Below are 24047 nucleotides of genomic sequence, written 5' to 3'. Positions count from 1 at the left end.
TGGCTCTTAGCGTTTTTGAGACCTCAGACCCTTTGAGAATTGGCCGTGGAAGATGCATACACGTGCAACATGCTGGTCCAACCGGGGATCGACCCTCTGGTCCCAGTGAGGGGCTGATGCTCTTGGGGCCTCCTTGCTGCAAACCCAGGGGGAGTTCCCACACTTGAGTTTCCCAGGAGTAGAGGAAAAGGGAAAAGGGCCATTTCTGAGCCTCTTGCTGTTCTTGGTGAGGGGTCGTTGGTCCTGGCCCTTATCTAGCTTTCCTTCCGGTGACTGGGAAACAACATACTGACTTGGGTCGTCTGCTCTAACAAGGGTTTTGGCTACTGGAGATTATGTGAAAAAATTTAAATAGTTTCATGAAAACCTGTCAGTTTCATGCCTTTTACAAGCAGAAATTTTTAAGCCATGATGTGTTTTGGGGAGTGTGTGTGGGTACCACATGTGCTCATCTGGCATATCGAGGGGGAAAAAACTGGTCTTAGCCTGAATAGGTGTAGTCAGGAGCTCAGGGAAACCAAGGAGGCCAAAATAGTTGCTAAGAGACAACAGTGAAAAAAAGGGAGAGGCACAGCCCCCTCCACCAGCACTCTTAAGGTTCCTCTTGTAGCCCAGGTGTTAAACCACCACTGGGGTTTGCAGACAGTCCCCACCCCAGGCCTTAGGGCCCTCACTCCAAGGGCCTTTGAGGTGTGGGGAAGGGACGCAGTTCTGGCTTCTTTCCTGCTGCACCCAGAACAGGTAAGCCACTGTTGTTGTTGTTTTGTTTTGTTTTTTAATTTCTGGGATTTTGTGAGGTTGTTTTGTTTTTTAGGTAAGTCACTACTTTAAGTCACTCTAAATTATAAAAGGCTTCCCGCGGAGTATGTTAGACAAAGGTTATGATCTAGGACACAGCGTCTGGGCCAAGCTTGGTGGGGGGATGCGAAAGGGGAAGCCTGTGCGGCTGGTGGTTCCTCATACCCTCGTTCAGCCCCCACCATTTCAGGGTTGAAGTGAGGGGACTTGAGCCTGAAAAGCCTTTTCGTTTTCTTTCTCCAAACAGCCGTCCCGCGTGGGGCTCCCTGCTCTGCCAGAGGCTCAGCAAAGCCCCTTATACGTGGAGCTCGACGCCAGCAGGCGTGGGAGGTGGTCTTGGGGCTGCGGGTTGGGGGCTTGGGGAGCGGGGACGGCCCACAGCACCCGGGCTCCACTCCTCGGCTCGTTTGCTCCTGGGGCTTCCTGGGGTAACTGGGTGCCCAGGGGTCCGGAGGGAGCGGGTCTGGGGCTCTAAGCCCTCAGAAGGCGCTCCTGCTGCCCGGCACCCTGACCCCGCCATCGCTCAGCCCGGCTGCAAGAAACAGGACGGCGGGCCTCCTGCCCGCGCGGCCTCCCGCTGGTCCGCGCTCGCGCTCGCTCGCAGCACTCTTGGGCCCGAGAGGAGGGGACCAGCAGAAATCAGGATTCAGGCAGTTCGGGGGACAAGCAGCGGGTTGTGGTGCAGAGACCCCGCGCTCCGACGGCCTCGCCGAGGTCCCTGCCCAGAGCGCGCCGCACCCCGACTCCCGCACCCCGGCAGCCCCGGGCGCACGCGCGCACGCTCCCGCGGGGTGGGGGGGAGGGGCCGGCGCACGTGAGCGCAGGCACGCGCCGGTGTGCGCATCGCCGTGGCACCTCGAGCCCCGAGCACGTGCACGTCGCCCGCCCCCGCTCGCCCACACACTCACGCGCGGACACATCGAGACACGGGGGCGCGCACCCGGGGTGCCGCCGAGTCGCGCCGCGGCGGGGGCGCGGCCCCTTTATTCGCTTCAGGAGGCGGAAAACTTTCTCAGCGCGACGACCACGAGCGCCAGCACCACGCAGGTGGCCAGCAGGGCGGCGATGACGATGGCCGCGATGGCGCCAGGCCCCAGCGAGCCTGCGGAGGACGGAGGGCCGCGTCAGCCCCGAGACCCCGCCGCCACCCTTTCCTCCCGGCCTGCCCGGCGCCCCAGCCCGTACCGCCGCCCTGGTCCAGACGCTCCTGCGCGGTGCTGTCCTCGGGGCTCGCAGCGGCGGTGGGCGCCGGCGGAGCGCTGGCCGCGGGCTCCCAGGCGGGGCTGGTGCTCTCCAGCGGGCCTTCTCCTGACGGCAGCTCGGCGGGCTCGTTCCACAGGGTGGGCACGGGCTCCTGCGGGCCCTCGGCTGCAAGGCCAAGGACAGGTGAGGGGGCCCAGGCAGCAGGGCCGACAGGGAGGTCGCCCCCGCCCTTAACCGGCCGGGCAGGGGCGCTGTGCGCGGGGCCCTGGGGCTCAGCACGGTACTTGCCCTCCGGGTTCACAGGTGAGGCATTGGAGGCCAGTTGGCCCACGTGTGACCCCAAAGCCCCTATGGGACCAGGCTGCCTCCCTGCCCTTGAGACGACAAATGGGTGGGGAAGGAGGGTGTTAAGGGACCAAAGATCCTCTCAGGAGAAAGCTGTGAGAACTTTGGGCTGGCAGCAGAGCTTCTGGGCAGTGGGGACAGGGGGGCCCATGGGGCAGGGCACTTCGTCCCCCAGTAGAGCCCAGGGTCCTCCGTCTGAACTGCTGGGCTCTGTAGGCCTGGAGGGAAGTGACACTTATGAGGGATTCCCTCCCCACACAGTGCAGACACCAGTCAGCCTTCACCCTGGAGAAGGCACAGGAAGGTGAGGCAGTGCCTTCTTCAGGAACCAGGGTTTCCTGCCCACCTGGGGCCGTCAGGAGTTCCTGCTGCAGGAGGTGGAGAGGCCCACCCCACACCCTGGGGGCAGCCCATCCTGCTTCTTCCTTCCTTCCTTCATCCCTTAACCTGGGCAGAGTGGAGCAGCCCACAAAGCATGGGCTCTGGCACCACGTGTGCCTATGCACGCCCCCCAGTGTCTGAAGCTTAAAGCTCAAGGGGCCGCCATAGACTAGGAAACTGTGATGCTAGCACATTGCAGCCCCCAGACCACAGGGCCAGAGGGGTGGGCCAGAGGTGTCTGTGGTCAGTGTAAGGGAAGCTCCAGGAAAGGGTAGCCTCCCCACCTCCGAAACAAGCTGGGGCTCTATCAGCACATCAGTCTCTGGCAGCCTTTTCTGCAGGAGCCTTTCTCTGCTCATGGGTTGGGGGTTAGCAGGATTTAGGGGGCCCAGAGAACAAGAGAGATAGGCTGAAAGGCCTGCATGATAACCCCAGCCCCATCCCCCACCTTGGCCCCAGCCGGCCCACACCAATTTTGTCCCCCTTTCAAGGATCCTCGTGTGAGGAACCCCACAGCAACACCCCAGCCTGGGACCATCCAACCCTCCCAGACAGGAAGCCCCAGACACCCAGTCAAGTTCAAGATCAGGATGGTAGGCAGGCTCCAGACCTCCCCATCCTAGTCATGAGTGGGGTCAGGGCCCCCCTGCACCTGATCTCTGTTGTGATCCAGGGATGCTCAGCCCCAAAGCAGTCCCAAGAATGGGCTTAGTAGGTATTGCAGCACACCATCTCATTGACCCAGCTGCTCTGTGGCTAGGAGCTATTGTATCCCTGCTTCAGAGAAAAACAAGGTTCAGCTTAAGCTTAGGTGGGCCCAGGCAGTTAAGTGCTCCTGGGGGTTGAAGCCCCTGGACAACACAGTAACCGATTGTGCTCCCCAAGAAACATCCAGGGAAGTTGTGGTTTGGTTAATACAGCCCTGGCCAGCCCACCTGCAGGTCCCTAGGGCACCTCTCTTCCTTGTGAGCTCCAACCCTGAGCGCTTTCCCTGTGCACAGACAAGCCAGACCTACAGTCTGCTTCCAGGATCACTGGCTCCTGGAGCAGAGGATGCTCTGGGAAGGCACACAGGTACTTCTGGGGCTCTCCTGCCAACAGTGTCTACCTGGGACAAATCATGAGTAAACAGCCAAACCCAAATTCCAGGGTAGTCTTAAATAACTAGGCTTTCAAAAATGTCAAGGTCATGAGAGACAAAGAAAGGTTAAGGAATTGTTCCAGATTGGGGACCAAGGAGCTGTGACAACAAAATGCAACACTGGATTCTGGATGGAACGTTATGGGGTCCACTGGTGAACTGTGAATAAAGCTGTAGTTTAGGTAACAGTACCACATCAGTTTTCACTTCCTGATTGGATGACTGATTCTGCTTATGTAAAAGAATATTCTTGTTCTTAGGAAGTATTTAGGGGCAAAGGAACATGATGTCTGCAACTTACTATCCAGTGGTTCAGCAATGAGATAGGTGAGTGAGGAGGCAGGAAGACAGAGAGCAAATATGGCAAAATGCTGGTAGTCCATGAAGCCTGGTTAAGCATCTACTGGAGTTCATTGAATTGTTCTTGTATCTTTTCTGTAAACTTAAAGTCTTTTCATGATAAAATTTTATAAGGTCCCTGGCTCCCCAGGCCCTGCCCCTGGCAGCCTCTCCCAGGCCTCGCCTGGACCAGTTCTGAGGCTCAGCTTGCAGACAGGGACCACTGTCACATTCCCGGGGCTTGTCCGTGACGGTGAGCCTGTTCAGAAATATCCCTGACCAGGAGGCCTCCTGGGGCGGAAGGCCCCTGCACTGGGGTGAGAGAGGGGTTCCTGCTCACAGGGCCCAGGCTGAACTGCATTGCTGGTGTCTGGGGCCCACCCTAGGGCACCGCCAACTTCAAGGACTTTCTGGTGAGGAAGGGGGAAGTGACTCTGTCAGGCCTCCCTTGTCGCTGCCTGGGAGGGATGGGGTCTGTAGCCTTGCAGCTGCCATGGAAGGCTCCAGGCCCTAGGCCTGCTTGCCTCAGGCTCCCAGGGGCTGGGCAGAGAAAAGGCCTGGGTTTGCCCACCACTTGGCAGGCCCTGAGGTCTAGGGCTTACAGACTGCCTGTCTCCCAGATAAATGCACAAATCACTGGCTCCACTTGCTCACCACACACCCAAGGCAGAGCGGCAGGCAGGCACCTCCCCGTCCCACCACTACCAGCCAAAGTTCACCTCCAGCTGCCTGGCATCTGGCCAGGGAGGCAGGCCACCACAGGGCTACTGGGTACCAGGGCCAGCCACCCTGGGTGGTGTTTGGGGAATCAGCCCTAAGCTCAGGAAGAGGAGTGACAGGTCCCACAGCCCCTGGAGGGCAGGGGCTCACTCCCAGGAGCTAGCAGTCAACTTCTGCCCTGTTCCAGAACCTGGGAGCCATCTCTGGAGGAGAGTGGGCCCTCTGAGCAGGCACCTGGGGGGCCCGCCCAGACCCTCTCCATCTGCGCGCGGTGACCCAGCCTTACTCTTGCTCCTCACAGAAGCCTGGGCCCTCTCTGCCAGTCACACTAGCCCCGGCCCCCCTTGCCCTGCTGTGCACGCCCACCTCCTGCCCCTACTCCAAGACCTAGCCAGTCTTTGAAGCTTGAGGAGCTGAACCTATGTGCTTCCAAATCAGGAGGGCTGGGTCCAAATTCCGGCTCCATCACAGCCTTATCCTGGGACCCTGGTGGACTGACTTCGCTGCCTGACTTCACTTCACGACCTGTGAAACGGGGGTTGGACCATACCTCTCACGCCCCTCACAAGTTGATAACTGTGCCGTCAAGGCCATTGTCAGCTTCTGCCTCTGCCCCAGCGTCTTTCTGGCCTGGGCAACCCAGCTGAACACAAGACAGGCCACTCTGGGGGCTGTGCGGCTCCTGCAGGTGACCACCACAGGAGACCCCCCAAAAGCTGATCCAGGACTCAAGGACTCGCCTGCACCCAAGCAGCCAGGGCCCCAGCGGCCAGCCAGCTCCCTGCGAGCCCAGGCGGGTGCCTCGGCCGCTTACGTGGGCCAGGACCACAGCCCGAACTCAGCCCCCAGCCCTTCAGCAAAGCAGGCGCAGCAGCCAAGAAGCCAGGCGTTTCCTTTTCCTCATCCACATGCCTCTGTATTTTCTCAGTTTGCCATAGTAAGATGGGGAGACAAATCTATCCCCAAACCTATCCTTCTGGGGAGCCATGAGCAGAGCAGTTGTCAGGGAGTTGGCCCACATGTGAGGAGGGGTGAAGATGGGGGAAGGAAATACCAGGCAAAGGGGCTGGCATGAGCAAAGGCGTGGAGGATGGGACCCATGGGCAGGCATGGAAGGCGAGCAGGGATGTTATGCGAGGACAGAGAAGGAGGAGGACCGAAGACCAGAATAAGCAGCGCCCTGCGACTCTGTGCTCTGACTGAGGAAACCGGGAGAAGTGGGGGCCTCATGACCCTGCCACGGGCCTGGGCACTGTGGGCTCTCCCCCAGCCCCACCACCCCAGCCACCCTGCCTTTTGGTAAATAAGTTTGTTTAACGCTCACTCTGACCACTGGACCCTGAGGCCAGGCGCCCGAGCTCACAGACGGTCTTTGTGCAGCCATGAAGGGCCTTTTCATCCCTGCCCTGGCCTCCCGCCCGCTCAACCTGGCCTGCTCCCCCCACCCCAGTAGCTGCAGCCACGGACGACCAGCAGGGAGGGCAGCAGGCCGGGCCTGGACCTCAGCTGCAGGGCCACTCCCTCTCCGCCTGCCTGCACAGGCCCCCAGCAGGCAGGGGCCTGCTGGGCCTGGTACGCACCTCTGAGCCTCCAGCCTGGGGAAGGGGCAACTGAGAGCCTCTCAAACACCCTCCCTCCCAGAATGGCAGGAAGAACAACAGGCAGCCAGAACCCCAAAGACTCCAGCGTGGGGTTGGCCTGCCTGCCTTTGGTAGGACACGTGGAGGGAAGTAGGGAGGTGAGGCCAGGTGAGTCCTGGCAATGCCAAACGTGAGGCTGTCCCCAAGCATTCCTGTGGCGGCAGGCAAAGCCCACCCACCCAGGCTGTGTATGCAGTCTGATCCAGCACCTCTGGCCAGCAGCCTAGGCTGGGAGAGCGGGCTGCACGGGGACCAAGGCACTGGACCGGAGCTGCCCACGTAGCCCCAGACCTGGGCAGACAGGCGCCGGCACCTTCACCCCCACCCACTGTGTCCAGCAGGCAGGAGAAGCATTTCACTGAGGAGGGGGCACACAGGGGAGCCATGGAAGATGCCGCCCTACTCTAGATCACTTCCCCAATTCCCTGGGCACCACACCAGCCCCCTGGCTTGCCCGGCTGCTGCCTCTTCCTCTGAAAAAGTGGCTGGGTGCTTTCCCAGGCCTGTGAGGAGGTCGTTCTTCCCTGAGACTACCCTGCACCCAGCAGAGGGGCTGGGGAAGTTTAGAGACGTTCCCCTAACGTACTGAGTGCTGCCAGATGCCTGTCCAGTCCTGAAAGCTCATGTGTGTGAACTTGGTAGACCTACAGTCCCTTGCAAGGGAGGCTGAGGCACCGTGGTTGTCCCCGTCACACAGAAAAGTAGAGGCTGAGAAACAGCCAGGAAGACAGAGCCGGAAACTAAGCCAGGCTTCACGCTGCCTCCTAGGGCATCGGGAGAGAAGCCCCCTGACCCAGGCTCCTCAGCGCCCCCCATTTCCTCCCAGGTGTGTGGCTGTGGGGGTCCCACCAGGCTTCACATACCCCAGCAGCTCTCCCCAGCACCACATCCACACAGTGGTATCATTGTCCCCCCCCAGATCCACAGAAACTGCCCCCAAAACGCAGGCTGCAGAGAGGGTCTCCAGGGCTCACCCCACCTGCACGTTTCTCCAGCCCCAGGACTCCCCACAGAGGCCCTGAAGCACTTCCCTTTGGCCCACCTCATGGCCATCAGGTTGCTCTCTTCCAGGAGAAAGACTGCCCACGACCCATCTGTCTTTTCTCTCTCAGGCTTCGAGGCCAGCCTGGGCCAGCTCCTCCTGGTGCAGGGCACCATGGCCCTGCCCGGGACTGGGGCTCAGGTTCCAGCATCCTGCCACCCTGAGCCTGGTGGGACCCTCTTTCTTGCCAGACCCCAGACCCAGCCACTTTCAACCTCAGTGCAGAGTCTAAGTTCAGCATCCTCATGGTTTTACAGAGGGGCTTTACAGAGCCCTGTGCTCCCTCTGGAATTTTTTCCCAAGGTGGAAGCAGTACCTGGATCGTCAGTCTCAAAGGACATTTCAGAAAGTCAGCAGGGAAGGCCTTGCAGGGCTTGAAAAGTAAATGGCAGGGCTCTGTGGTCTTAATCCTGGGGCCTGGGGCCTCGGCCCCTCAGCTGCTTACTCGGTGCCTGGCGCCTGCTCCTGACTCCCAGATCTGGAAGCCTTCAGACTTGAGTGCTGGAGTAATCCCCATGTCTCCTAGGCAGCTAACGTCCCTGGCCCTGCTCCCCAAGTCACCCTCCTACTTCAGAGGTCACTGTCTCTCTGAGTAACGATTTCCTGAGACCTCTGATGGAGCTGCTGCCAGCCTGTCTCAGGGGAATCCTTCACAGAATCACCCCCAAACACCTATCCGAATTCCCGTGAATGGCTTCTGCCCTGTGGGCATTAGAGATTCTGGCCTAAGGATGCTTCTCGGCCCTAGGAGGCTGGTGGCAGCAAAGCCCAGGGAGCGCCCTTACCTGTGAGCACCGCGGGGGCCAGGACCCCAGAGAAGAGCAGCAGCGCCATGCGCAGGGCCAGACAGAATGCCATCCTGGCCCGGGAGTGAGCGGGGCCGGCGAGCGGGATGCACCGAGGACTGAGCTGGTTAACTTCAGGGCGGAGGGAAAGAGGCATCAAAGGGCTGGGAAGGGTTTTCATCAATGCAAACTCTGTCCTCCTGGGACACCGTGCCCGCCCCCCACACACGAACACACACACACACACGCACACAGAGAGCAAAGCTTACAGAACTGACCGCTTTCCTGAACTCTGGAGCAGCCCCACCCTCAGAGCAATTTCCTCTTTCCCTCTCTCCTCTCTCTCTCTCACACACACACACATGCACATACTCCTGGGCCACTGAAAGCGAGAAATTCTCAAACCCCCATGTGCCAAAGACTCACCAAGGCAGCTTGATAAATGCAGATGGCCCTGCCACTGTGTTCCAGTGGGTCACGGATGGGCCCAGGAATCTGCATTTTAGTGCTCATGGCCCAGGCTTGGGAGACTCTAATCCTAGGCTGTCAGCACGGAGCAGGGCCAAGTTCTGCTCACGTTTGGGCTCTCGATGCCTGGCAGGGAGAGGTGCTCAACAGAGGTTGTTCAAGCAGCACTTTTAAGGCAGTTTCAACCCAAACCTTCTGGCAGCTCGTCTCTCCAGAAAAGCCCATGTCATTAGACACCCTGTGTCCCTTCTTCTTTTCTCTCTCTTTTCTCGCAGGTATCTGGGGCTTAAAACACCACCTGTGTGCTCATGACGCACGTTTCCAGCCCCGGTCTGGCCCACAACTTCAGCACCGTTGCCCACTGCCTCCGGGACAGCCCTATGGGTATCTGATGAGCATCCCAACTTAACATGCCCAAAACAAACTTGACTCCACTGCCTCCCCAGCCCTGCTCAGTGAAATCCCAGCCCCCCACCTTCCAGACGTCCTGGCCACATAATTAGAAGTCATCAAAGTCTCTTTCCCTTATTCTCCACGTCTGTCTCTCCGAAAGTAATGCCAACTCCTCCCTCCCTGCCCCCTTCAAACCCTTCATCGTTTCCCACTGCTCTTAGAACAACAAGCCAAACGAAGGACTTGTCTTGGCCCTGCTATGTTCAGTCCACTGGCCTTGTCTAGGTTCCTCCAGTACACCAAACTTGGTCCTGCCTCAGGGCCTTTGCATTTGCTGTCCCCTCTCCCAGAGTCTCTCAGCTCATTACCTCCTAATCACTCTTCAGGTCTCAGCACTGATCACTCAGTTCCCCATCCACCCATCACATTGCTTAAAATTTCTTCTTAGCATTTATATTCATATGAAACTCTTGTTTTCCTTTTGGTTAATTTTTTGAGGAATAACCTATATATACTGTGAAGAATACAAATCTTATGGTTACAACTTGATGAACGTTCATATATGTATACATCTGTGTAACCACCACCCAGATCAATATAGAACATTTCCAGCACACCAGCAGGATTCCTCCTGCCCCTCCCCAGTCAGTACCCCCAAAGTGCCATTCTGTCTTCTATCACCATAGATTACCTTTGTCTACTCTTGAACTTCAAATAAATGGAATCATGTGACAGGCACTCTTGCGTCTGGCTTCTTTTGTTCAGCATCCTGTGAGATTCATCCACATTGTTGCATGTAGCAGTAGCTTTTTTTTTTTTTAATTGTTGAATAGTATTCAGTTCTGTGAATATGCCACAACTCATCCATTCTTGTATCCATTTTATCCATTTATTTATGTCCATTTGGGTTATTTGCAGGTCCAAACTTCTATGAATATAGCTCCTATGGGTGTTCTTGTAGCTGTCCTTTGGTGAACACATACACTAGTTTCTCTTGTTACAGATCTAAAAATAGAATTGCGAGGTCAGAGAGTAGTGTTTAGATTCTGCAGATGCTGCTGAGCAGGTTTCTCATTTATGCTCGTAACAGTATGAGAGTTCCAGTTGCTCCACATCCTCCCAATACCTGGCATTGCCCGTCTTTGTGCTTCTAGTCCTTCTGACAGGCAGGCAGGAGTGTGTAACCGTGGTTGTGTTTCCATGGCTAATAAAGCTGAACTCCTTTCCTTATTTACTGACCATAGGAATGTCCTCTTCTGTGAAGGGTCTTCTCATTTTTTCTTTTTTCTCGCTGATATATTTATCAGGGTAGCCTATCACTTCAAATTTATTTCTAGGGGTTTTTTTGGTTTTGTTTTTTTGGTATGCGAATCCCAGATAAAAATCCTTTGTCAGATATATGTAATGGTGCCTTTAATTCAAGTGTTCATTGGTTGTTCCTACTATGTGACTGTCCCAGACAGCCAGTACTGTGTTTAATTCACAAGTGCATTTCCAGAACCTAGCACTACCATGCCCGGCATGTAACAGGAACTTAATACTTGAATTCAATCAGCTGGGATTTCTAGGACAGAATTAACATCAAGCATCTTCTTACTTGTTCCCTCATATGTTTGTGCTGCTTGTTTGCTCTCAGCCTCACGCCCTCACCTTTCTGTGCGCATTCAGTGTAATGTAGCAACGTAACATAGTCAGATCCCCAGATGATGCTCCTGAGAGATTTTTGCCAGTTCACTCTCTGTTGGCATCTGCCAACAGCAGGGACTGGTGGGAGATGAAAAGTGGGAGAGAAGTGACTTTTGCCAGTTCAGACTTCTGACAGTGTCTCTGGCAGCAGCGGCAGCAGCACTGGCTACAGTAACTTCAGTAACAAACAGGTGACTGCAGGAGCGGCCTCAGAAGGCTGGAAGCGCAGACTCTGGGGTCCTGGTCAGGCAGCTGAACCTAGAGCCTCAGTGGACAGTGCTCTGGCCTCTGAGCAATCTTTTGGCTCCTCCAGCCCAGGCTAGTGTCAGTTTCTGAGCTGCAGTTACTAATTTGTGAGTCACCTTACCTTCCCTCTTTTGTTCCTTTCAGTCCTTTAGACAGTCTTGTAACAAATTCCTGTATTAAATCTCTTCTGTTTGAAATACCTAGAGTAAAACTCTGTTTCCTAGTCAGGCTCTGACCAAAAACTGCTTGGCACCTGCTGTGGTCCTGAGAAGCAGACCCTCAAAAATGTGTTTCCGAGTGTGATTTGCCACTGAGCTTGAATGCCAGGAAGACCTCATAAGTGAGATCCGGCAGCATACGACATACCATATGTTATGACTTGTGGTTGTTAACATGAAGTGCCTATTAAAGACAAGGCTTAAAGGACCACGTAGGTGCTGCACTTCATGTTTATAGTAGTGATATGATCAAAAGGATAGTGAGATGAACTGGCTACTTTCTTTCACTGCCTTGGGTGCTTATAGAAAACAAGATCAGGGCTTTAAATTTGAAGTTTAAGGCATGATCAGAGACCTAGAGTGCTTCTATAACAGTCTTTTTAAAAATCTCTCATTTCTTACAGATGCAGAGCTTAACTGGCAGCAGATCAGGTGCCAAATTTGTGCAGGTTTCAGAATTACAATCTTAAATTGAATTTACAGCTGTGTCAATTCTTTTAGGCGAAATTTATGGCACTGATTGGGAAGGAATGAGACATTGAGATCTGGAATGAGGGTATTTGGGTAGACTCAAACAAATCTGAGAATCTTCCACTCACAAAATCCTCAGGCCTCCCTTGCAGAATCAGTTGGCTCCTTAGAGAAATGGCTAATTCCATCTGGAAAAGTAAAAGTAAATGAGCCTAGAATATCTCATGCCAAAGTAATAAAGTGCTCAAAGGATGAAAAGGATATGGCAAAAGGACACAAAAGCCAACTTAGAGGGGCTCCAAATGGACAGTTTGTGCACAAAAAATAGTATCAGATTATAACCTATAGTGTGTGTGTGTGTGTGTGTAAAGCTCTTCCTTATAGAAGTCTGACTAATACATTACAGGAAAGCTTGCCAAGCACTAATTGTTCAAGCAAGAATTAAAGTATTTCCCATCAAGATAAAAATCATTACAGTGGAGAAAGCTGGCAGATTACCATCCTTAAGTAATTAAAGTCAACACCAATAATGGTTCCAACTGACATCATGTGCCTCCTAGTATGTTGCATTGAGGACGTAACATCAGTTCTGTAGTATTTTTGCCCAAGTGCATATAGCAATCATGAGAAAACACCAGACAAAGGCAAATTGAGGGCATTCTATAAAATAACTGTCCTTTAAAAAATTTCAAGGTATGAAAATAGAGGAATTGTTTCAGATTAGAGAAGACCCAAGAAACATGACATCCAAATACAAAAAGCAGTCACGATGGCACCCTGTACCTTTTTGTTTTTCCTTATAAAAGGTATTAGTGGAACAATTGGTGAAATACAAACGAAGCCTGGAAATTAACTAATAGTATTACATAATTTATTTCCTAATTTTAATCATTGCACTGTGGTTCTGTAAGGAAATGTCCTTGTTTCAAGGCAACACATCCTGAAATGTTTAGGGATAAGGGACATAATGTCTGCAGTTTATTTTCAAATGATTTTGCAGTTCAAATGATGTCTGCAGTTTACTTTCAAATGAGTCATAAAAATGAGTGGTTATCCAGAAGAAAATGATAAAGCAGATGTGGTAAAAATGTTAACAATTGGAGAATCTGAGTGGAAGATATGTAGGAGTTCTTTCTACTCTTCTTGCAAGTTTTGAGTCTGAAATTATTCAATATAAAGAGTCCCCCCTCCCGCAAAAGGTATTTCTATATATTTCGAACACTAGTAAAACAAGACATAGGCAATGATCGTCAATGAACATTAAAACTGCTAAATGAAAGATCAGTAGAACTTTTATAATGGACGTATCGACCCGATAGCAACAGGACTGATGAATTTTGACCCAAAACGGGACAAGCAGACAAGAGCGCCCGCTGACGTGCCTGCTGTGATGCGGCGGGACGTACACCAGTTAAGGATTCTCGGAGGGGGAGCAGACACTCTGAATCTAGTCAGGCTTCTAAACCTGACTACTAGTTTACAGAAAAAGTAGGGGAGAGTAACAAATTGACACCATAAGGATGCTCCTTGCTGAATCCAGACTATGGGATATTCTGTGCGTAAATGATCTTTGCTTTTTCAAAAAAAAAAATTGAGGGGAAACTGATGAGACTAAAAAAGACTTAAAAATAGCAACCAAATGCAATCCATGAACCTTACTGATTTTGATTCAAACGTCTGTAAAAAGACATTTTTGAGATAATCAGAAAATCATACACGGACTGGGTTTAGATATTAAGAAATTATCAATACTGTTAATGTGGTATTGGCATGTAGTTTTTATTTTTTAAGGTATCTTTTTCTGTTACCATGCACGCTGAAATATTTATGAGTGACTCCCTGATACCTAGGATTTGTTTTAAAATAGTCTAAGAGAAAAAAAGGTGAGGATCTGTAGGTTGGAAGCCCTAATCCCAAAGTGATGATATTCAAAGTTGAGGCCTTGGGGAAGTGTTTAGGGTTAGATTAGGTCATGAGGGTGGGGTCCTCATAATGGGATAAAAGATGATTTTTAGAAGAGAAAAAGATGGGATAGAAAGAGAAAGACATGAGATCTCCCCCTCTGCCACGTGAGGACATAGCAAGAAGATGGCCATCTGCAAACAAGATGATTGTCACCAGACCCTGGGATCCGGCAGCACCTAGATCATGGGACCTCCCAACCCAAACTAAGACACTATTTCTATATATGCTTACATTTTTTTCAATAAAAAAATAAAAAGTGAACTTGGAAAAAAGTAATTAAAGATGAAAGCTGCAATAACCTCAGGACTGTTGAGGACTCAAACCCCTTGGGGATGAATGTTTGGGTCACTCACCAACTGAGGGGGCTGGTGGAAGGCAAAAAGAACATGAAATAGGAAGTAAATAAGGAAGTTGGACAAATATTACCTACATGACAAGGTATAGAAACAAGAACTGATGTATATTTTATTCCTTGTTGAGTATGTGTGCGTATGTACATATATCTACACCACTTTTCATATGTGTGTGTGTATATACATACATATATATATAATAATAAAATCTAGTCTGTAGGATACTAAATAGCAGGTGAGATTATAAGCAAACTGAAGAGACCTTAGTGTCACCTAGAAATGGATATAATGATTGACCACTGGATATGGAATTAGTGGTTTCCCTACAGTTAACTAATCCTTCAGTAACCTTACCTTCCTATCCTTCAACACCAATTCTTCTCTTTCTCCCCCTCCCCGGCCCATTTCTTTTGATTGAATATGTGTTTCATGATGCGGCCCTGACCTGTTCAGGGCTTAATTTCATATTACCAAAGGAAATCCAGAAAATCCAAGTAAGCAACTCTGTACCTTAAACGAGACTCACCATGCTTACACTCTGACTTCGGTCTGCTTCAGTACAACCACAAAGGGTACTTGTCAAGGACTCACACTAAAACACACGTGCTAAATCTGCACACACCAAGTGTCAGCAGTATGCTGCAAAGAAGTACAGATGCACACACAGATCACATTTGCACACAACAGTAAGGAGGTGAGAGCAGGAGACCTCACAGGTCAGCTGAGCCAGGGGATCCCCACTCAGGCTGTCCATTAGAATCACTTAGGGCACTTAAAAAATGATTTCCAGTGCTGGGCCCCACCATAAATATCAACTCTGGGACATGGGGCTCAGGGACTGATTTTTGTTTCAAGTTCGTCAGATGATCTGGGCCAACCCCCTCATCTGACAGCAAGGAAAGCAAGGCCCAGAGACAGGACAGGAAGGAATAGTTAATCAAGAGGCTGGTGCTAACATCCAGTCACCTGGAACCCACGCCACACTGCCTCCCTAACGGCTCCTTCTCTGCACTAATTTTAAGACATCTAAGAGGAAGGTTAGCCCTATTTAACACGCTCTACTGCACCTGCACATGAGCCCACAAACTCCCTTCTCCCTTGCAAAATGGCCTACAAATATTTATCAAGCATTTATGTGCTGGGCACCATACTATGCAATTACATTTTAAGTTCCAGATCACAACTACCTGATAGTTTCCATTTCACAAATAGGGAAATAAATACATGCCTAACGTAGGTGTTAGGATCAACATTCAAATCTGACAGCTTGACTCCAGTGCCCTCATTCACAAAACCAGTTTCATGCCATGGGGTACCTTAAAAAAGGGGGAAAAAAAACAACCAAAAACCTAGATTCTGTGTAGAATTGGGAGATGCTGGACACAGCAAGGTTGAGCCCTGGGAAACCACTCCAGGTTCCCAGCTCTGCATGAGAACGGAACGAAGCCTGTTCTGAGCCCCTCATTGGGGCAGATGCTAGGATTCCTTTCCCATGGGTCGGTGTGCACAAACTCAAGCATCCCAAACTCTTCCTACTGCAAAGCAGAAGCCTAAAGAGAACGGCTGTGGTAGAGACTAACTGCCAATGGAATATTCATTCCTTACATTTCTCAGAAACAGAATCCCAAAAGTACTTGGGGTAGCAAAGCACTCAGCAAAACCCCCCACATGTCCAGCCTTTCTTGATCTAACTGTAGTTACGCATCTGTGTTCCAGCTGCTAAGTCTTAAGATGTTGGGTAGGGTTCCCAAAAGAGCTCCTCAGTGGGGGCTGACTGAGCAGAGAGGTGCTCCTTCTGCCTCACCCCACTCCTTCCTCCTGCCTGGAACACGGGCACGACGACTGGTGCTCTAGTAGCCACCTTCGACAGTGAGTGACCTTGAGGACGAAAGCCACAAATCAGGATGGTGGAAAGGAAAGAACCCGGGTTCCTGAGCCACACCAGCCTTGAGCCGATGACCTCCACATTTCACCTGTGAAATAAGCTACCTTGTTTAAGCATTGTTATTTTGTCTTGTAATAATGCACCCAAACCTAATACCGACCCACTGACCATTTTCAGGACTACTTCTCATGCTAAAGGAGACGTTCAAAAGAAAAAGCAATTTGCTATCAAGGGAAACTAATCCACCACTCCGAGATTTGGAGGGATAAATAAACAATCTTAAAGAAATGAGGTCTCTGCTTAAAACCAACTGGATTGAACTGGGTGTTGGGGCTATCGTGAGTTTCATCCCCATGATGTCATCACTTGGAGGCTATGGCAGCTTTTAGGGAGGAGGCTACTTCTGTTGCTCCCCAGCATCTATGTGCCGTTTCTCCCATACACTGAACCACAGCAGTGGTTGTTTCTTTAGCTGCAAAACATTCCCTCTTCTCCCAAAGGTTCCAGATTCCCCATCCAGAACTGACACTACCAAAAGCTATATGGTCATGCTCAGGGCATCCAACATCCATACATCTGGCTGCTTCAAGGCCCCCAGGCTCTCCACGGTTCCAGCAACCACTGCAGTTTCTTCAACAGGAATTGCCTGCACTCAGGCAGGGGCAGAGCCATCCTCCAGAGGTGGGCTTTTTTCCTTTTTGTTCTAAAAAAGCCCATCAACTATGAGGCCAACTTCCATTTGGAATGTGTTCTTGATTGTATGTTACTCTATTTGGAATATGCATGCCTGTTGCTCCGTCAGTGAAGTTCTGCTACCCACACTGGAAGCACAGAAACACACACACTTCATTCATAATGCAAAGGAGGCATTTTGTATAAAGTAAATTTCAATGTCTTTACCTGATCAATTTAAAAAATGGTGTATAAAATGACATACTGCAGTTACGTGTATATATTTATGTATGTGTGCATATACAAATAAAATGATTGCCCTAAAAGAAAAATATTTAAAATAAAGCCTAAAGTACCATTATCCTGAAATTAAAAGAATCCAACTTAGAGCCAATGAAGAGTTAAAGTTCCTTATATATATGTGTACTCATTCTATGCAGATAGTGCCCCCAAAATGCAACAAAAGTATCTCCCACCCCATATGCTCTCCTAAGTGACCTTACCGCTCATTCTATCAAGGGACATGGGGGAGGTGACCATGTTCCCAACCCCCTGAATCTGAATGCTTCTGACTACTTTGACAGAATAAACCACCACAGAAGTGACACTATGTGACTTCTGAGTATAGGTCAGAAAAGGTGATGCAGCTTCTGCCTGGTTCTCTAGGGGATGCCTACCCCGACGCTGCCATGCTGGAGAGGGCACACATAGCTCCTCCAGCCATCAACCCAGCCGAGTTCCCAGTCAACAGCCCACATCGACTGCCATTCACATGAGCCATCTTGGCGCCAACCTCATCGAACTTTCCTAAAATAGCAGCCTCAGCTGACATCTAACCACAACCAGAGGAGACACCATGCAAGAACTGCCCAGCTGAGCCCCTCCCCCGAAGTCCCGACTCCCAGAATTACCAATAAAATGAAAGGCTATCGTAAGCCAATTTAGGGGATCTGTTATACAGCAAGAGTGACCAGAACATCAACTACTTTGGGGGAAGTGTTCATAATCAATCTTGTCTGGGCATGTTTTTTAGTTCTCTGACTTAAAACAACTGGAAGCAAACAGTGTACAAAACAAATACTTTAAAACTCAGGAAGAGGTAGGATAATTTGCAAGTAAGTTTACAGAGTAAAGAGATAAGAACATAGTTACTGGAAGTGAAAGAGTGAGCAAATGAGAATGTGAAAAATTGAGAGAACTGAGAAACAAACATTCCTAGGAAAGAGTGGTTTCTTTCTGCTATGTGGGAAATTCCTCAGGTAGAAGCAAGCCTCCTGGTTAAGCAAATGGAATGTTCCAATGACTAAAGTGACTCTGCTCCCCTAAATCTGCCCACCCCACCCCCTAGATGTTTGTGTTTTATTTATTTTTAAAATTTCCCTGAACGAGCACACAGTAGAGTCTAGTGTGGAAGGTGTGGGCTGGCTCTGCAGGGGCACCCTCAGGGCTGTGTGTCTGTGTCGTGGGGGCAGGAGACCGCAGGAAGGGACAAAGGAGGAAAGACATTTAACCAACTTACCCATGTTTACCTTGACTGCTGCATTCTCAAATACAGAACCGGCCAGCCTTCCACAGCCTGCCAGAGAAAGCCACGGCTGCCTCCGTGTCTCGGGTGCTCACGTGTTTGGAGCTCTTCCATGGTGCCAAGAAAACGGTTTAGTGCACAAGTCAGCCTTGACAAGGGTGAGTACAGGAGGTGTACTCAGATAGAATACTACCAGGTTTTATTTAAGTTCTTTTTTATTTTCCTCCACACTGGCAAAAGTTCCGAGGGAGCTTAAAGTTTTGTAAACATTTTAACTATCCCTCCTCCCCACCCCCCACTTTTGAATTTACAAAGCAAAGGAGAGCAGGAGTCCCAATTTTTAATGGTTCCCCATCTCCTCATGCTATTTGATCCAAAAACTATATACAAGTTTGTAGCAGTCTCTGTATAGTTACTGTACACGTTTAGGAGGGAGGGAGGCAAGAAGGGATGGGGAGAATGGTGATCCAAAAGAATAAAAACAGAAACCAAACATAATCATCCAAAACCAAACTGCTCTCAGAGCAACTCCACCTTCTCCGGGCAGTGACGACAAAGAAAAGGTGCTCTACCAGGAGCCTCCCGAACCACAGCACTCCTTGCTCAGGGACGGACGGTCCGAAGGCTCCAGACCAAAGTGTGACTGGCAATCCCAGCTGATGTTCTGTGGGGGGTTGGTGGAGGCAGGAAGAGTATTTGTTTATAAATAGGGCTTGAATACATTTATATTTGAAGTGAGGGGTATTAGGAGGCCACGACCAGAGCCAGAACCAGGCTTCTGTCTCCCGTTCTCTCCCATCCCCTCCATCCCACTGCAAACTCCTGTATAGTGGTTTCCATGGATGAAGGTCTTAAAGATGGTCAGGTTTTGTATGTTCTCTTTTCAGAAAAGGCAAGCAACTTGCCATTCCAGAATCTTTAAGCAAAACCTTTCGGGGCCACAGCAAGACACACACGCAATGCTCTGAGGAACCAGATGAAATTCCGGGCTTTTATCAGAAGCAAAAGTTTATCCCTATCCAAAATGAAATTATACAAATTCATACATATGGTAAAGATCCTAACTGCCTCTTAAACGAGACAAATTTTCAGCAGAAAGGCCCAAAACAAACTGGTCCTAGTCCTCTGAAGTAAAAATATTATGGGAAAAATCAGTTTTTGTAAGAAAGAAAAATTAAAAATGAGTCCCTCCCCCAGGCCACAGGGCTTCCTTCGTCCGGTCGGGTCGGTGTGCGCCGGGGGAGAGGCCAGCTCGCTTGGAAGTCACTATCTAATGAAGGAAAAACAAGAATCCTTTCTCTGAAAGGAAGCTCAGAAAGAACAGGCCGAGGGGTGTGCAACATCAAACCAATCCAATCTAAACTCCACCCCACTCAGGGCCTCTTTGATGCAATCCCAAAGTTAGCAGTGGCCATGCAACCTTCAGACTGGAAGAGCTCTGACTGTCTCTGCTGGACACTCAAGTCACAGTCCACGGGCGTTGTGTTGCTGGCCAATGTCTGTTACCATTAACTCTCTTCATGATTGCACCAGTTAGACCCTTTGCCCTTGTGGGGGTGGGAAAGAAGAAGAAAAACAAAACAGAAGGAAAAAAGTGACAAGAGAAAGTAAATTGCTATTGGCAGATCCCAACACACTTTCTGGGATTATAGTAGGTGAAATCACGGCACAGTAAACACGTGCTGCCCAAAATTAGCCTTGTTGGGGAGTAATCCCAACTGCCACCCCCGAGACACAGGGTCCGGTCCACTTATCTACAGTCTGAGATGCTCACCAACAAAAATGGTTTAAAGAATCTTGGACACAAAGGGCTAGAAGAAAAAGCCTGAGATGACCGGTTCTGTGATTTGTTGCAGTGATAAAGAGTATACGGTAAGTAAGTGTTGTGTCCAAAGGTGGAGAATCCATGGTCGGCAGAGAGGTGAGGGAAGGCCAGTCCGCTGGCAGGTGCTCAGTAGTCATCCAAGGTCTCGATTTCACCCATATTGAGTCGCTCCGACGAAGCATTGACTGAAAACCCTGCAGGGAACATCGGCAGTAAGTGACCGACCACACCCAGACAACCATGTGTCTCTAATTCTAGGCAGGAGGCTGGGGAATTTAAGTGTGTTTTTGAGCATACCCTCAGGGATCCTAAAGGGAGGGAGAACAAAGAAGGATAAAGGGCAAAGCAGTAGTTTTCTGCCCTTTGGATGAGAGATTCTATTTTTATTTGTTTTATTTCTTAAGGTTCTGATATAATTTAATTAGGGAGGGAACACACACACACAGCCCTGCATCACTGCTTAAAGAGAATTGCAAACCACTGCCTTAGAGAGCCCTGAGAAGAATCTGGGGTGTCAATGAGTGTCGAGGCCAGGCCAGGCTCGCTGCGGTGGAAAGTTCCTTCAGAAGGTGCACCTTAATAGAATGGGGTGGGGGGAGGGCAGGAATAACACACTAAATACTCTGTAACCACCTGACCAGATGACTGTGAAATGTGAGTGCGAATAATACAACTTCAGCCCCACTCACTATCGGGAATACTCTGGGTCAAAAACTGTCAAAGTTCTGGTCAAGAGCTTTTTGCTTTTGGGAGTAGGAGGCTTCATGGATGGCCCCGCTGCAAGTGCTTAGCACCCGCAGGTGGTCCTCCTGTCACACCGTAGGCGGCATGAAAAGATTAAAGTACTCTTTATTTAACTCAAACTATTGTAAGCAGACCAGCAAAGGCAAGAATTTCATTTAGCAATACTGATTAACCAAAATACAATCTAGTTTAGAAAAAGCAATACTAACACAGCCACTGAAGGCAACAAGCAGTGCTTACAAAGACTACTGAGGTTTAAAAACCTAAATGCCATCAGCCATGTGTAATTTTTCAGTAAACTCCATAGCCAGAGATTGATTAAAAAGTACTGTTAACAGGGCCTCTCTGGAATGAGTGACTCTTAAAAAGCTTTCAGTTCACCCGCCCTAAATGAAACTCCAAACTGTTTCAGTTGCTATTTGAATATCAAAAAGTAAACAGGCGATGTTCTCCAGTCTAAAAGCAGTTCTGTTAATATTATTTGAGTGTCTGTCCCCTCCTTTTTGTTCTTTAATATTCAAGTTTTCAAACAAATACACATTTTAATGTACCAATAATAAACAAAAAATGTGTTACATAATAAAAACAGCTTAATTATATTACATTCTTGATTCAAAAATATCATGATTTGAAAACATAAACATGCCTATTTACTGACCAAAGAAGCTGTGGTACAAGCTGCTTCCAAGGCCTGCTATTGGGAGAGACCAGGACTCCAAACCCCAACCCGAGTTCTATCCGTCAACTGTGTTCTCATAACCTGCAAGACTTTTCTCTTGAAAATAATGAAAGGCTTAGTGTTCATGTTTGAAAATACCAGGTTAATTAGGTAAGTGTAAAAACCTAAAGACCAAACAGTCTGTGAAACGAGCTACTACTCTGTTCTGAAGCAGACTTTCCTTTGACTTCATGTATATCTCAAGAGCAAATGAAATGTGATAAAAACAGTAATGAGCTACATGCAATAAAAGTGGGAACACAAACTAAAACAGTTTTAATCATACAAAGACAAGAAGGGGGAAAAAGCTTGGGGCCAAAAAGAGCTAATAAGCACTGACTGCTATAATCTGATGACTACTGGGCTGGGCTTTTAGCAGACATGGTCTCATTTACCTGCCGAGAAAACCAGCAAGGAGGGCACGTCTCCGCATTTGATACAAGGGAAAGCTCTGGGGTGTCCCAAGACCTCAAGCTATACAGACAAGGATTTAAGCCCAGCAAGCCCAGCTCTGAAGACTACATTCTGTTTGGTTCAGAATAACAGACTCTCGCTCACATGATTTCTTTAAAGTTTGGGAGACCATTTATATAAGGAATTATGACTGAGGAAAAATGGTACTGTGTGTGTGTGTGTGTGTCTCATACCCAAGTACCGGATGCTAGCTCACAACGGCACTTGGTAGCTCTAAAACCCAGAAGAAATCCAAAGAGTACAAAGGAAGACACGATTATTAAAATGAGGCTGGGCCTCTCTGACAGTCTGTTTTAGAAGCAAAGTTCTCTGTTGATCGGTGACTACTTTCTTAATGGATACTTTGGGATCAGATTTGAACGTGTTTTCCCACTATATGCATAGGGAACTTGTGACTGATGGTTATTTGTCAAGTTTTCTTAATCAGTGAGTCAGTAAGACAGATACTAATTAAAAATAATAATAAATGGAAATGAGTAGATAAAGGGCAGAAATTAGTAAGTATCAGAGAAATTTCTAGAAGGAGGTTTAGTTGAACAGAAATTCTCATTAAATGCTCCAAGCAAGGGCCCCACCCAAATGAGCCGTCTCAATATTATGTTGAAGTTTTACTTTCCTTATGTTTAATTTTTTCTTCCCCCCTCAAGACAGATTCCTTGAAACTCTATTCCTAGAATGACCTATTTCTCATTCCCCTGAAGGGGGATTTTAAGTCCCTTTCTTTCTTAGGCCACAGGAGATGGGGTCAGATCAAACATTTAATCCAAAAACCTTTATTACATTTCAGAGGAACCTTTTCTCTGAGAACCTACCACCACCACTCCAAGTGGCACAGCTAAAAAGCAGGGGTTCCTTAGCTAGAATCCACAACCAGAATTGAAAGAACACTCTTAACTCTATATTCACCATTTCTATCAAAACTGGATAAAATTGAACTGTTTCATTCATCCTTAACATAAACTTCCAAGACAGGCAGAAGAAAACAGAATTTTGCCAGATCTCTAGGTTTCCAAAGCCAGCTTGCAGAGCACCAGTTCCAACAGGCAATCCTCAAAGGCAGATTTTTGTTACTGACATTTTGATTCCTCCAGGGCAGGAAACCCCTGAAGTGTGGATTCCACCAAAGCCAGAGCGGGGGAACAATCTATCTCTCGTCGCGTTCAGCTCTTTCATCTCCGTCTGACGCCTCACAGCCTTTTCACGCTCAATCCACCCAACACGTGAACACCGTATCATTTCTCTATAAGCCTGCTCCACTTTCCAGTGCTCATCATTTTAGCAAATGGGCAACTCTTTCCATCCTGATGCCACAACCTTTCCTTTTCCTTGTCCAACCAAGTCTATCCCCTAAATTTCAGAAATCCATCTAACGTCTCCATCTCCACTGCCAAAACCCTATTCCAGGCCACCAGTATTTCCACCTCGTCTATACAGCAGCCTCCTAACTGGTCTGCCTGACTTCTCAACCTGCTGTCTTTGCCAATACAACCATTCTGTTCCAGACAGCCTGGTTTTATATAATAGCCTAGTTCACATTCATACAGAATAATTTTAATTTCATCATTGTCTGTGAGGTTCTTAGGTCAATTTAAGAAACACAGGCAGCCCACCAGGTTTGCTATGCTGTTTATTATTCCAGAAACACTGTTCCCTAACCTTCCTGTCTTTCAAAGCCCCGATTCAGGTGTCACCTTTCCCACGAAGCTTCCTCGTATGAAGATACATACTGGTCCTCAATGCTAAACAAGAACAGTCATGGGTGACACAGGAGAGTGAAGAGATAACAGGCCTGCTGTGAAATCTCAGCCCCAGGGCTGAATGCTGTGTGACTTTGGGAAACGTTCTTGGTTTACTCATTGGTAAAGGTGGAATATCACCTCATAATGCAGAGTAATTCTGACAATCGTATTATACATACAGTAAATGTCAACAAACATTGGCTCTTTTCTCTGAATATCTGATTGAATTATGTCTGCTTCCACACAAATCAGCATTTAAAATTTCAAACAA

The 24047-nt window shown here is 49.2% G+C and overlaps 2 protein-coding genes and 1 long non-coding RNA gene across 7 annotated transcripts in view; 1 reads left to right on the top strand and 2 right to left on the bottom strand.

The window, feature by feature from the left end:
- The first annotated feature begins 640 nt into the window (after positions 1-640).
- LOC135321172 (uncharacterized) lies at positions 641-23825 on the top strand. Its single transcript, XR_010380726.1, has 3 exons — positions 641-741; positions 18307-18434; positions 23711-23825. It is a non-coding gene; the product is annotated as an uncharacterized LOC135321172 (long non-coding RNA).
- On the bottom strand, positions 1722-8540 carry SNORC (secondary ossification center associated regulator of chondrocyte maturation). Its single transcript, XM_031452427.2, has 3 exons — positions 8395-8540; positions 1984-2166; positions 1722-1900 (listed from the first exon to the last, which is right to left on the bottom strand). The coding sequence occupies exons 1-3, from the start codon at positions 8465-8467 to the stop codon at positions 1791-1793; spliced, it is 366 nt and encodes a 121-aa protein (XP_031308287.1). The 5' UTR covers positions 8468-8540; the 3' UTR covers positions 1722-1790.
- The window catches only part of GIGYF2 (GRB10 interacting GYF protein 2), a 112485-nt gene continuing 106891 nt past the window's right edge, over positions 18454-24047 (bottom strand). For all 5 annotated transcript variants that reach the window (XM_064485269.1, XM_010999009.3, XM_064485271.1 and 2 more), the window contains one exon: positions 18454-20295. In XM_064485269.1, the coding sequence (XP_064341339.1) occupies positions 20228-20295 (68 nt within the window). In that variant the 3' untranslated portion in view covers positions 18454-20227. The remainder of the gene's footprint in view (positions 20296-24047) is intronic.

Source organism: Camelus dromedarius, chromosome 4 (genome assembly GCF_036321535.1).
Source record: "Camelus dromedarius isolate mCamDro1 chromosome 4, mCamDro1.pat, whole genome shotgun sequence".
In the NCBI taxonomy this organism is placed as follows: domain Eukaryota; kingdom Metazoa; phylum Chordata; class Mammalia; order Artiodactyla; family Camelidae; genus Camelus; species Camelus dromedarius.
Note: the sequence above shows the minus strand (reverse complement) of the source record. Positions and strands in the feature narration are given on the sequence as shown.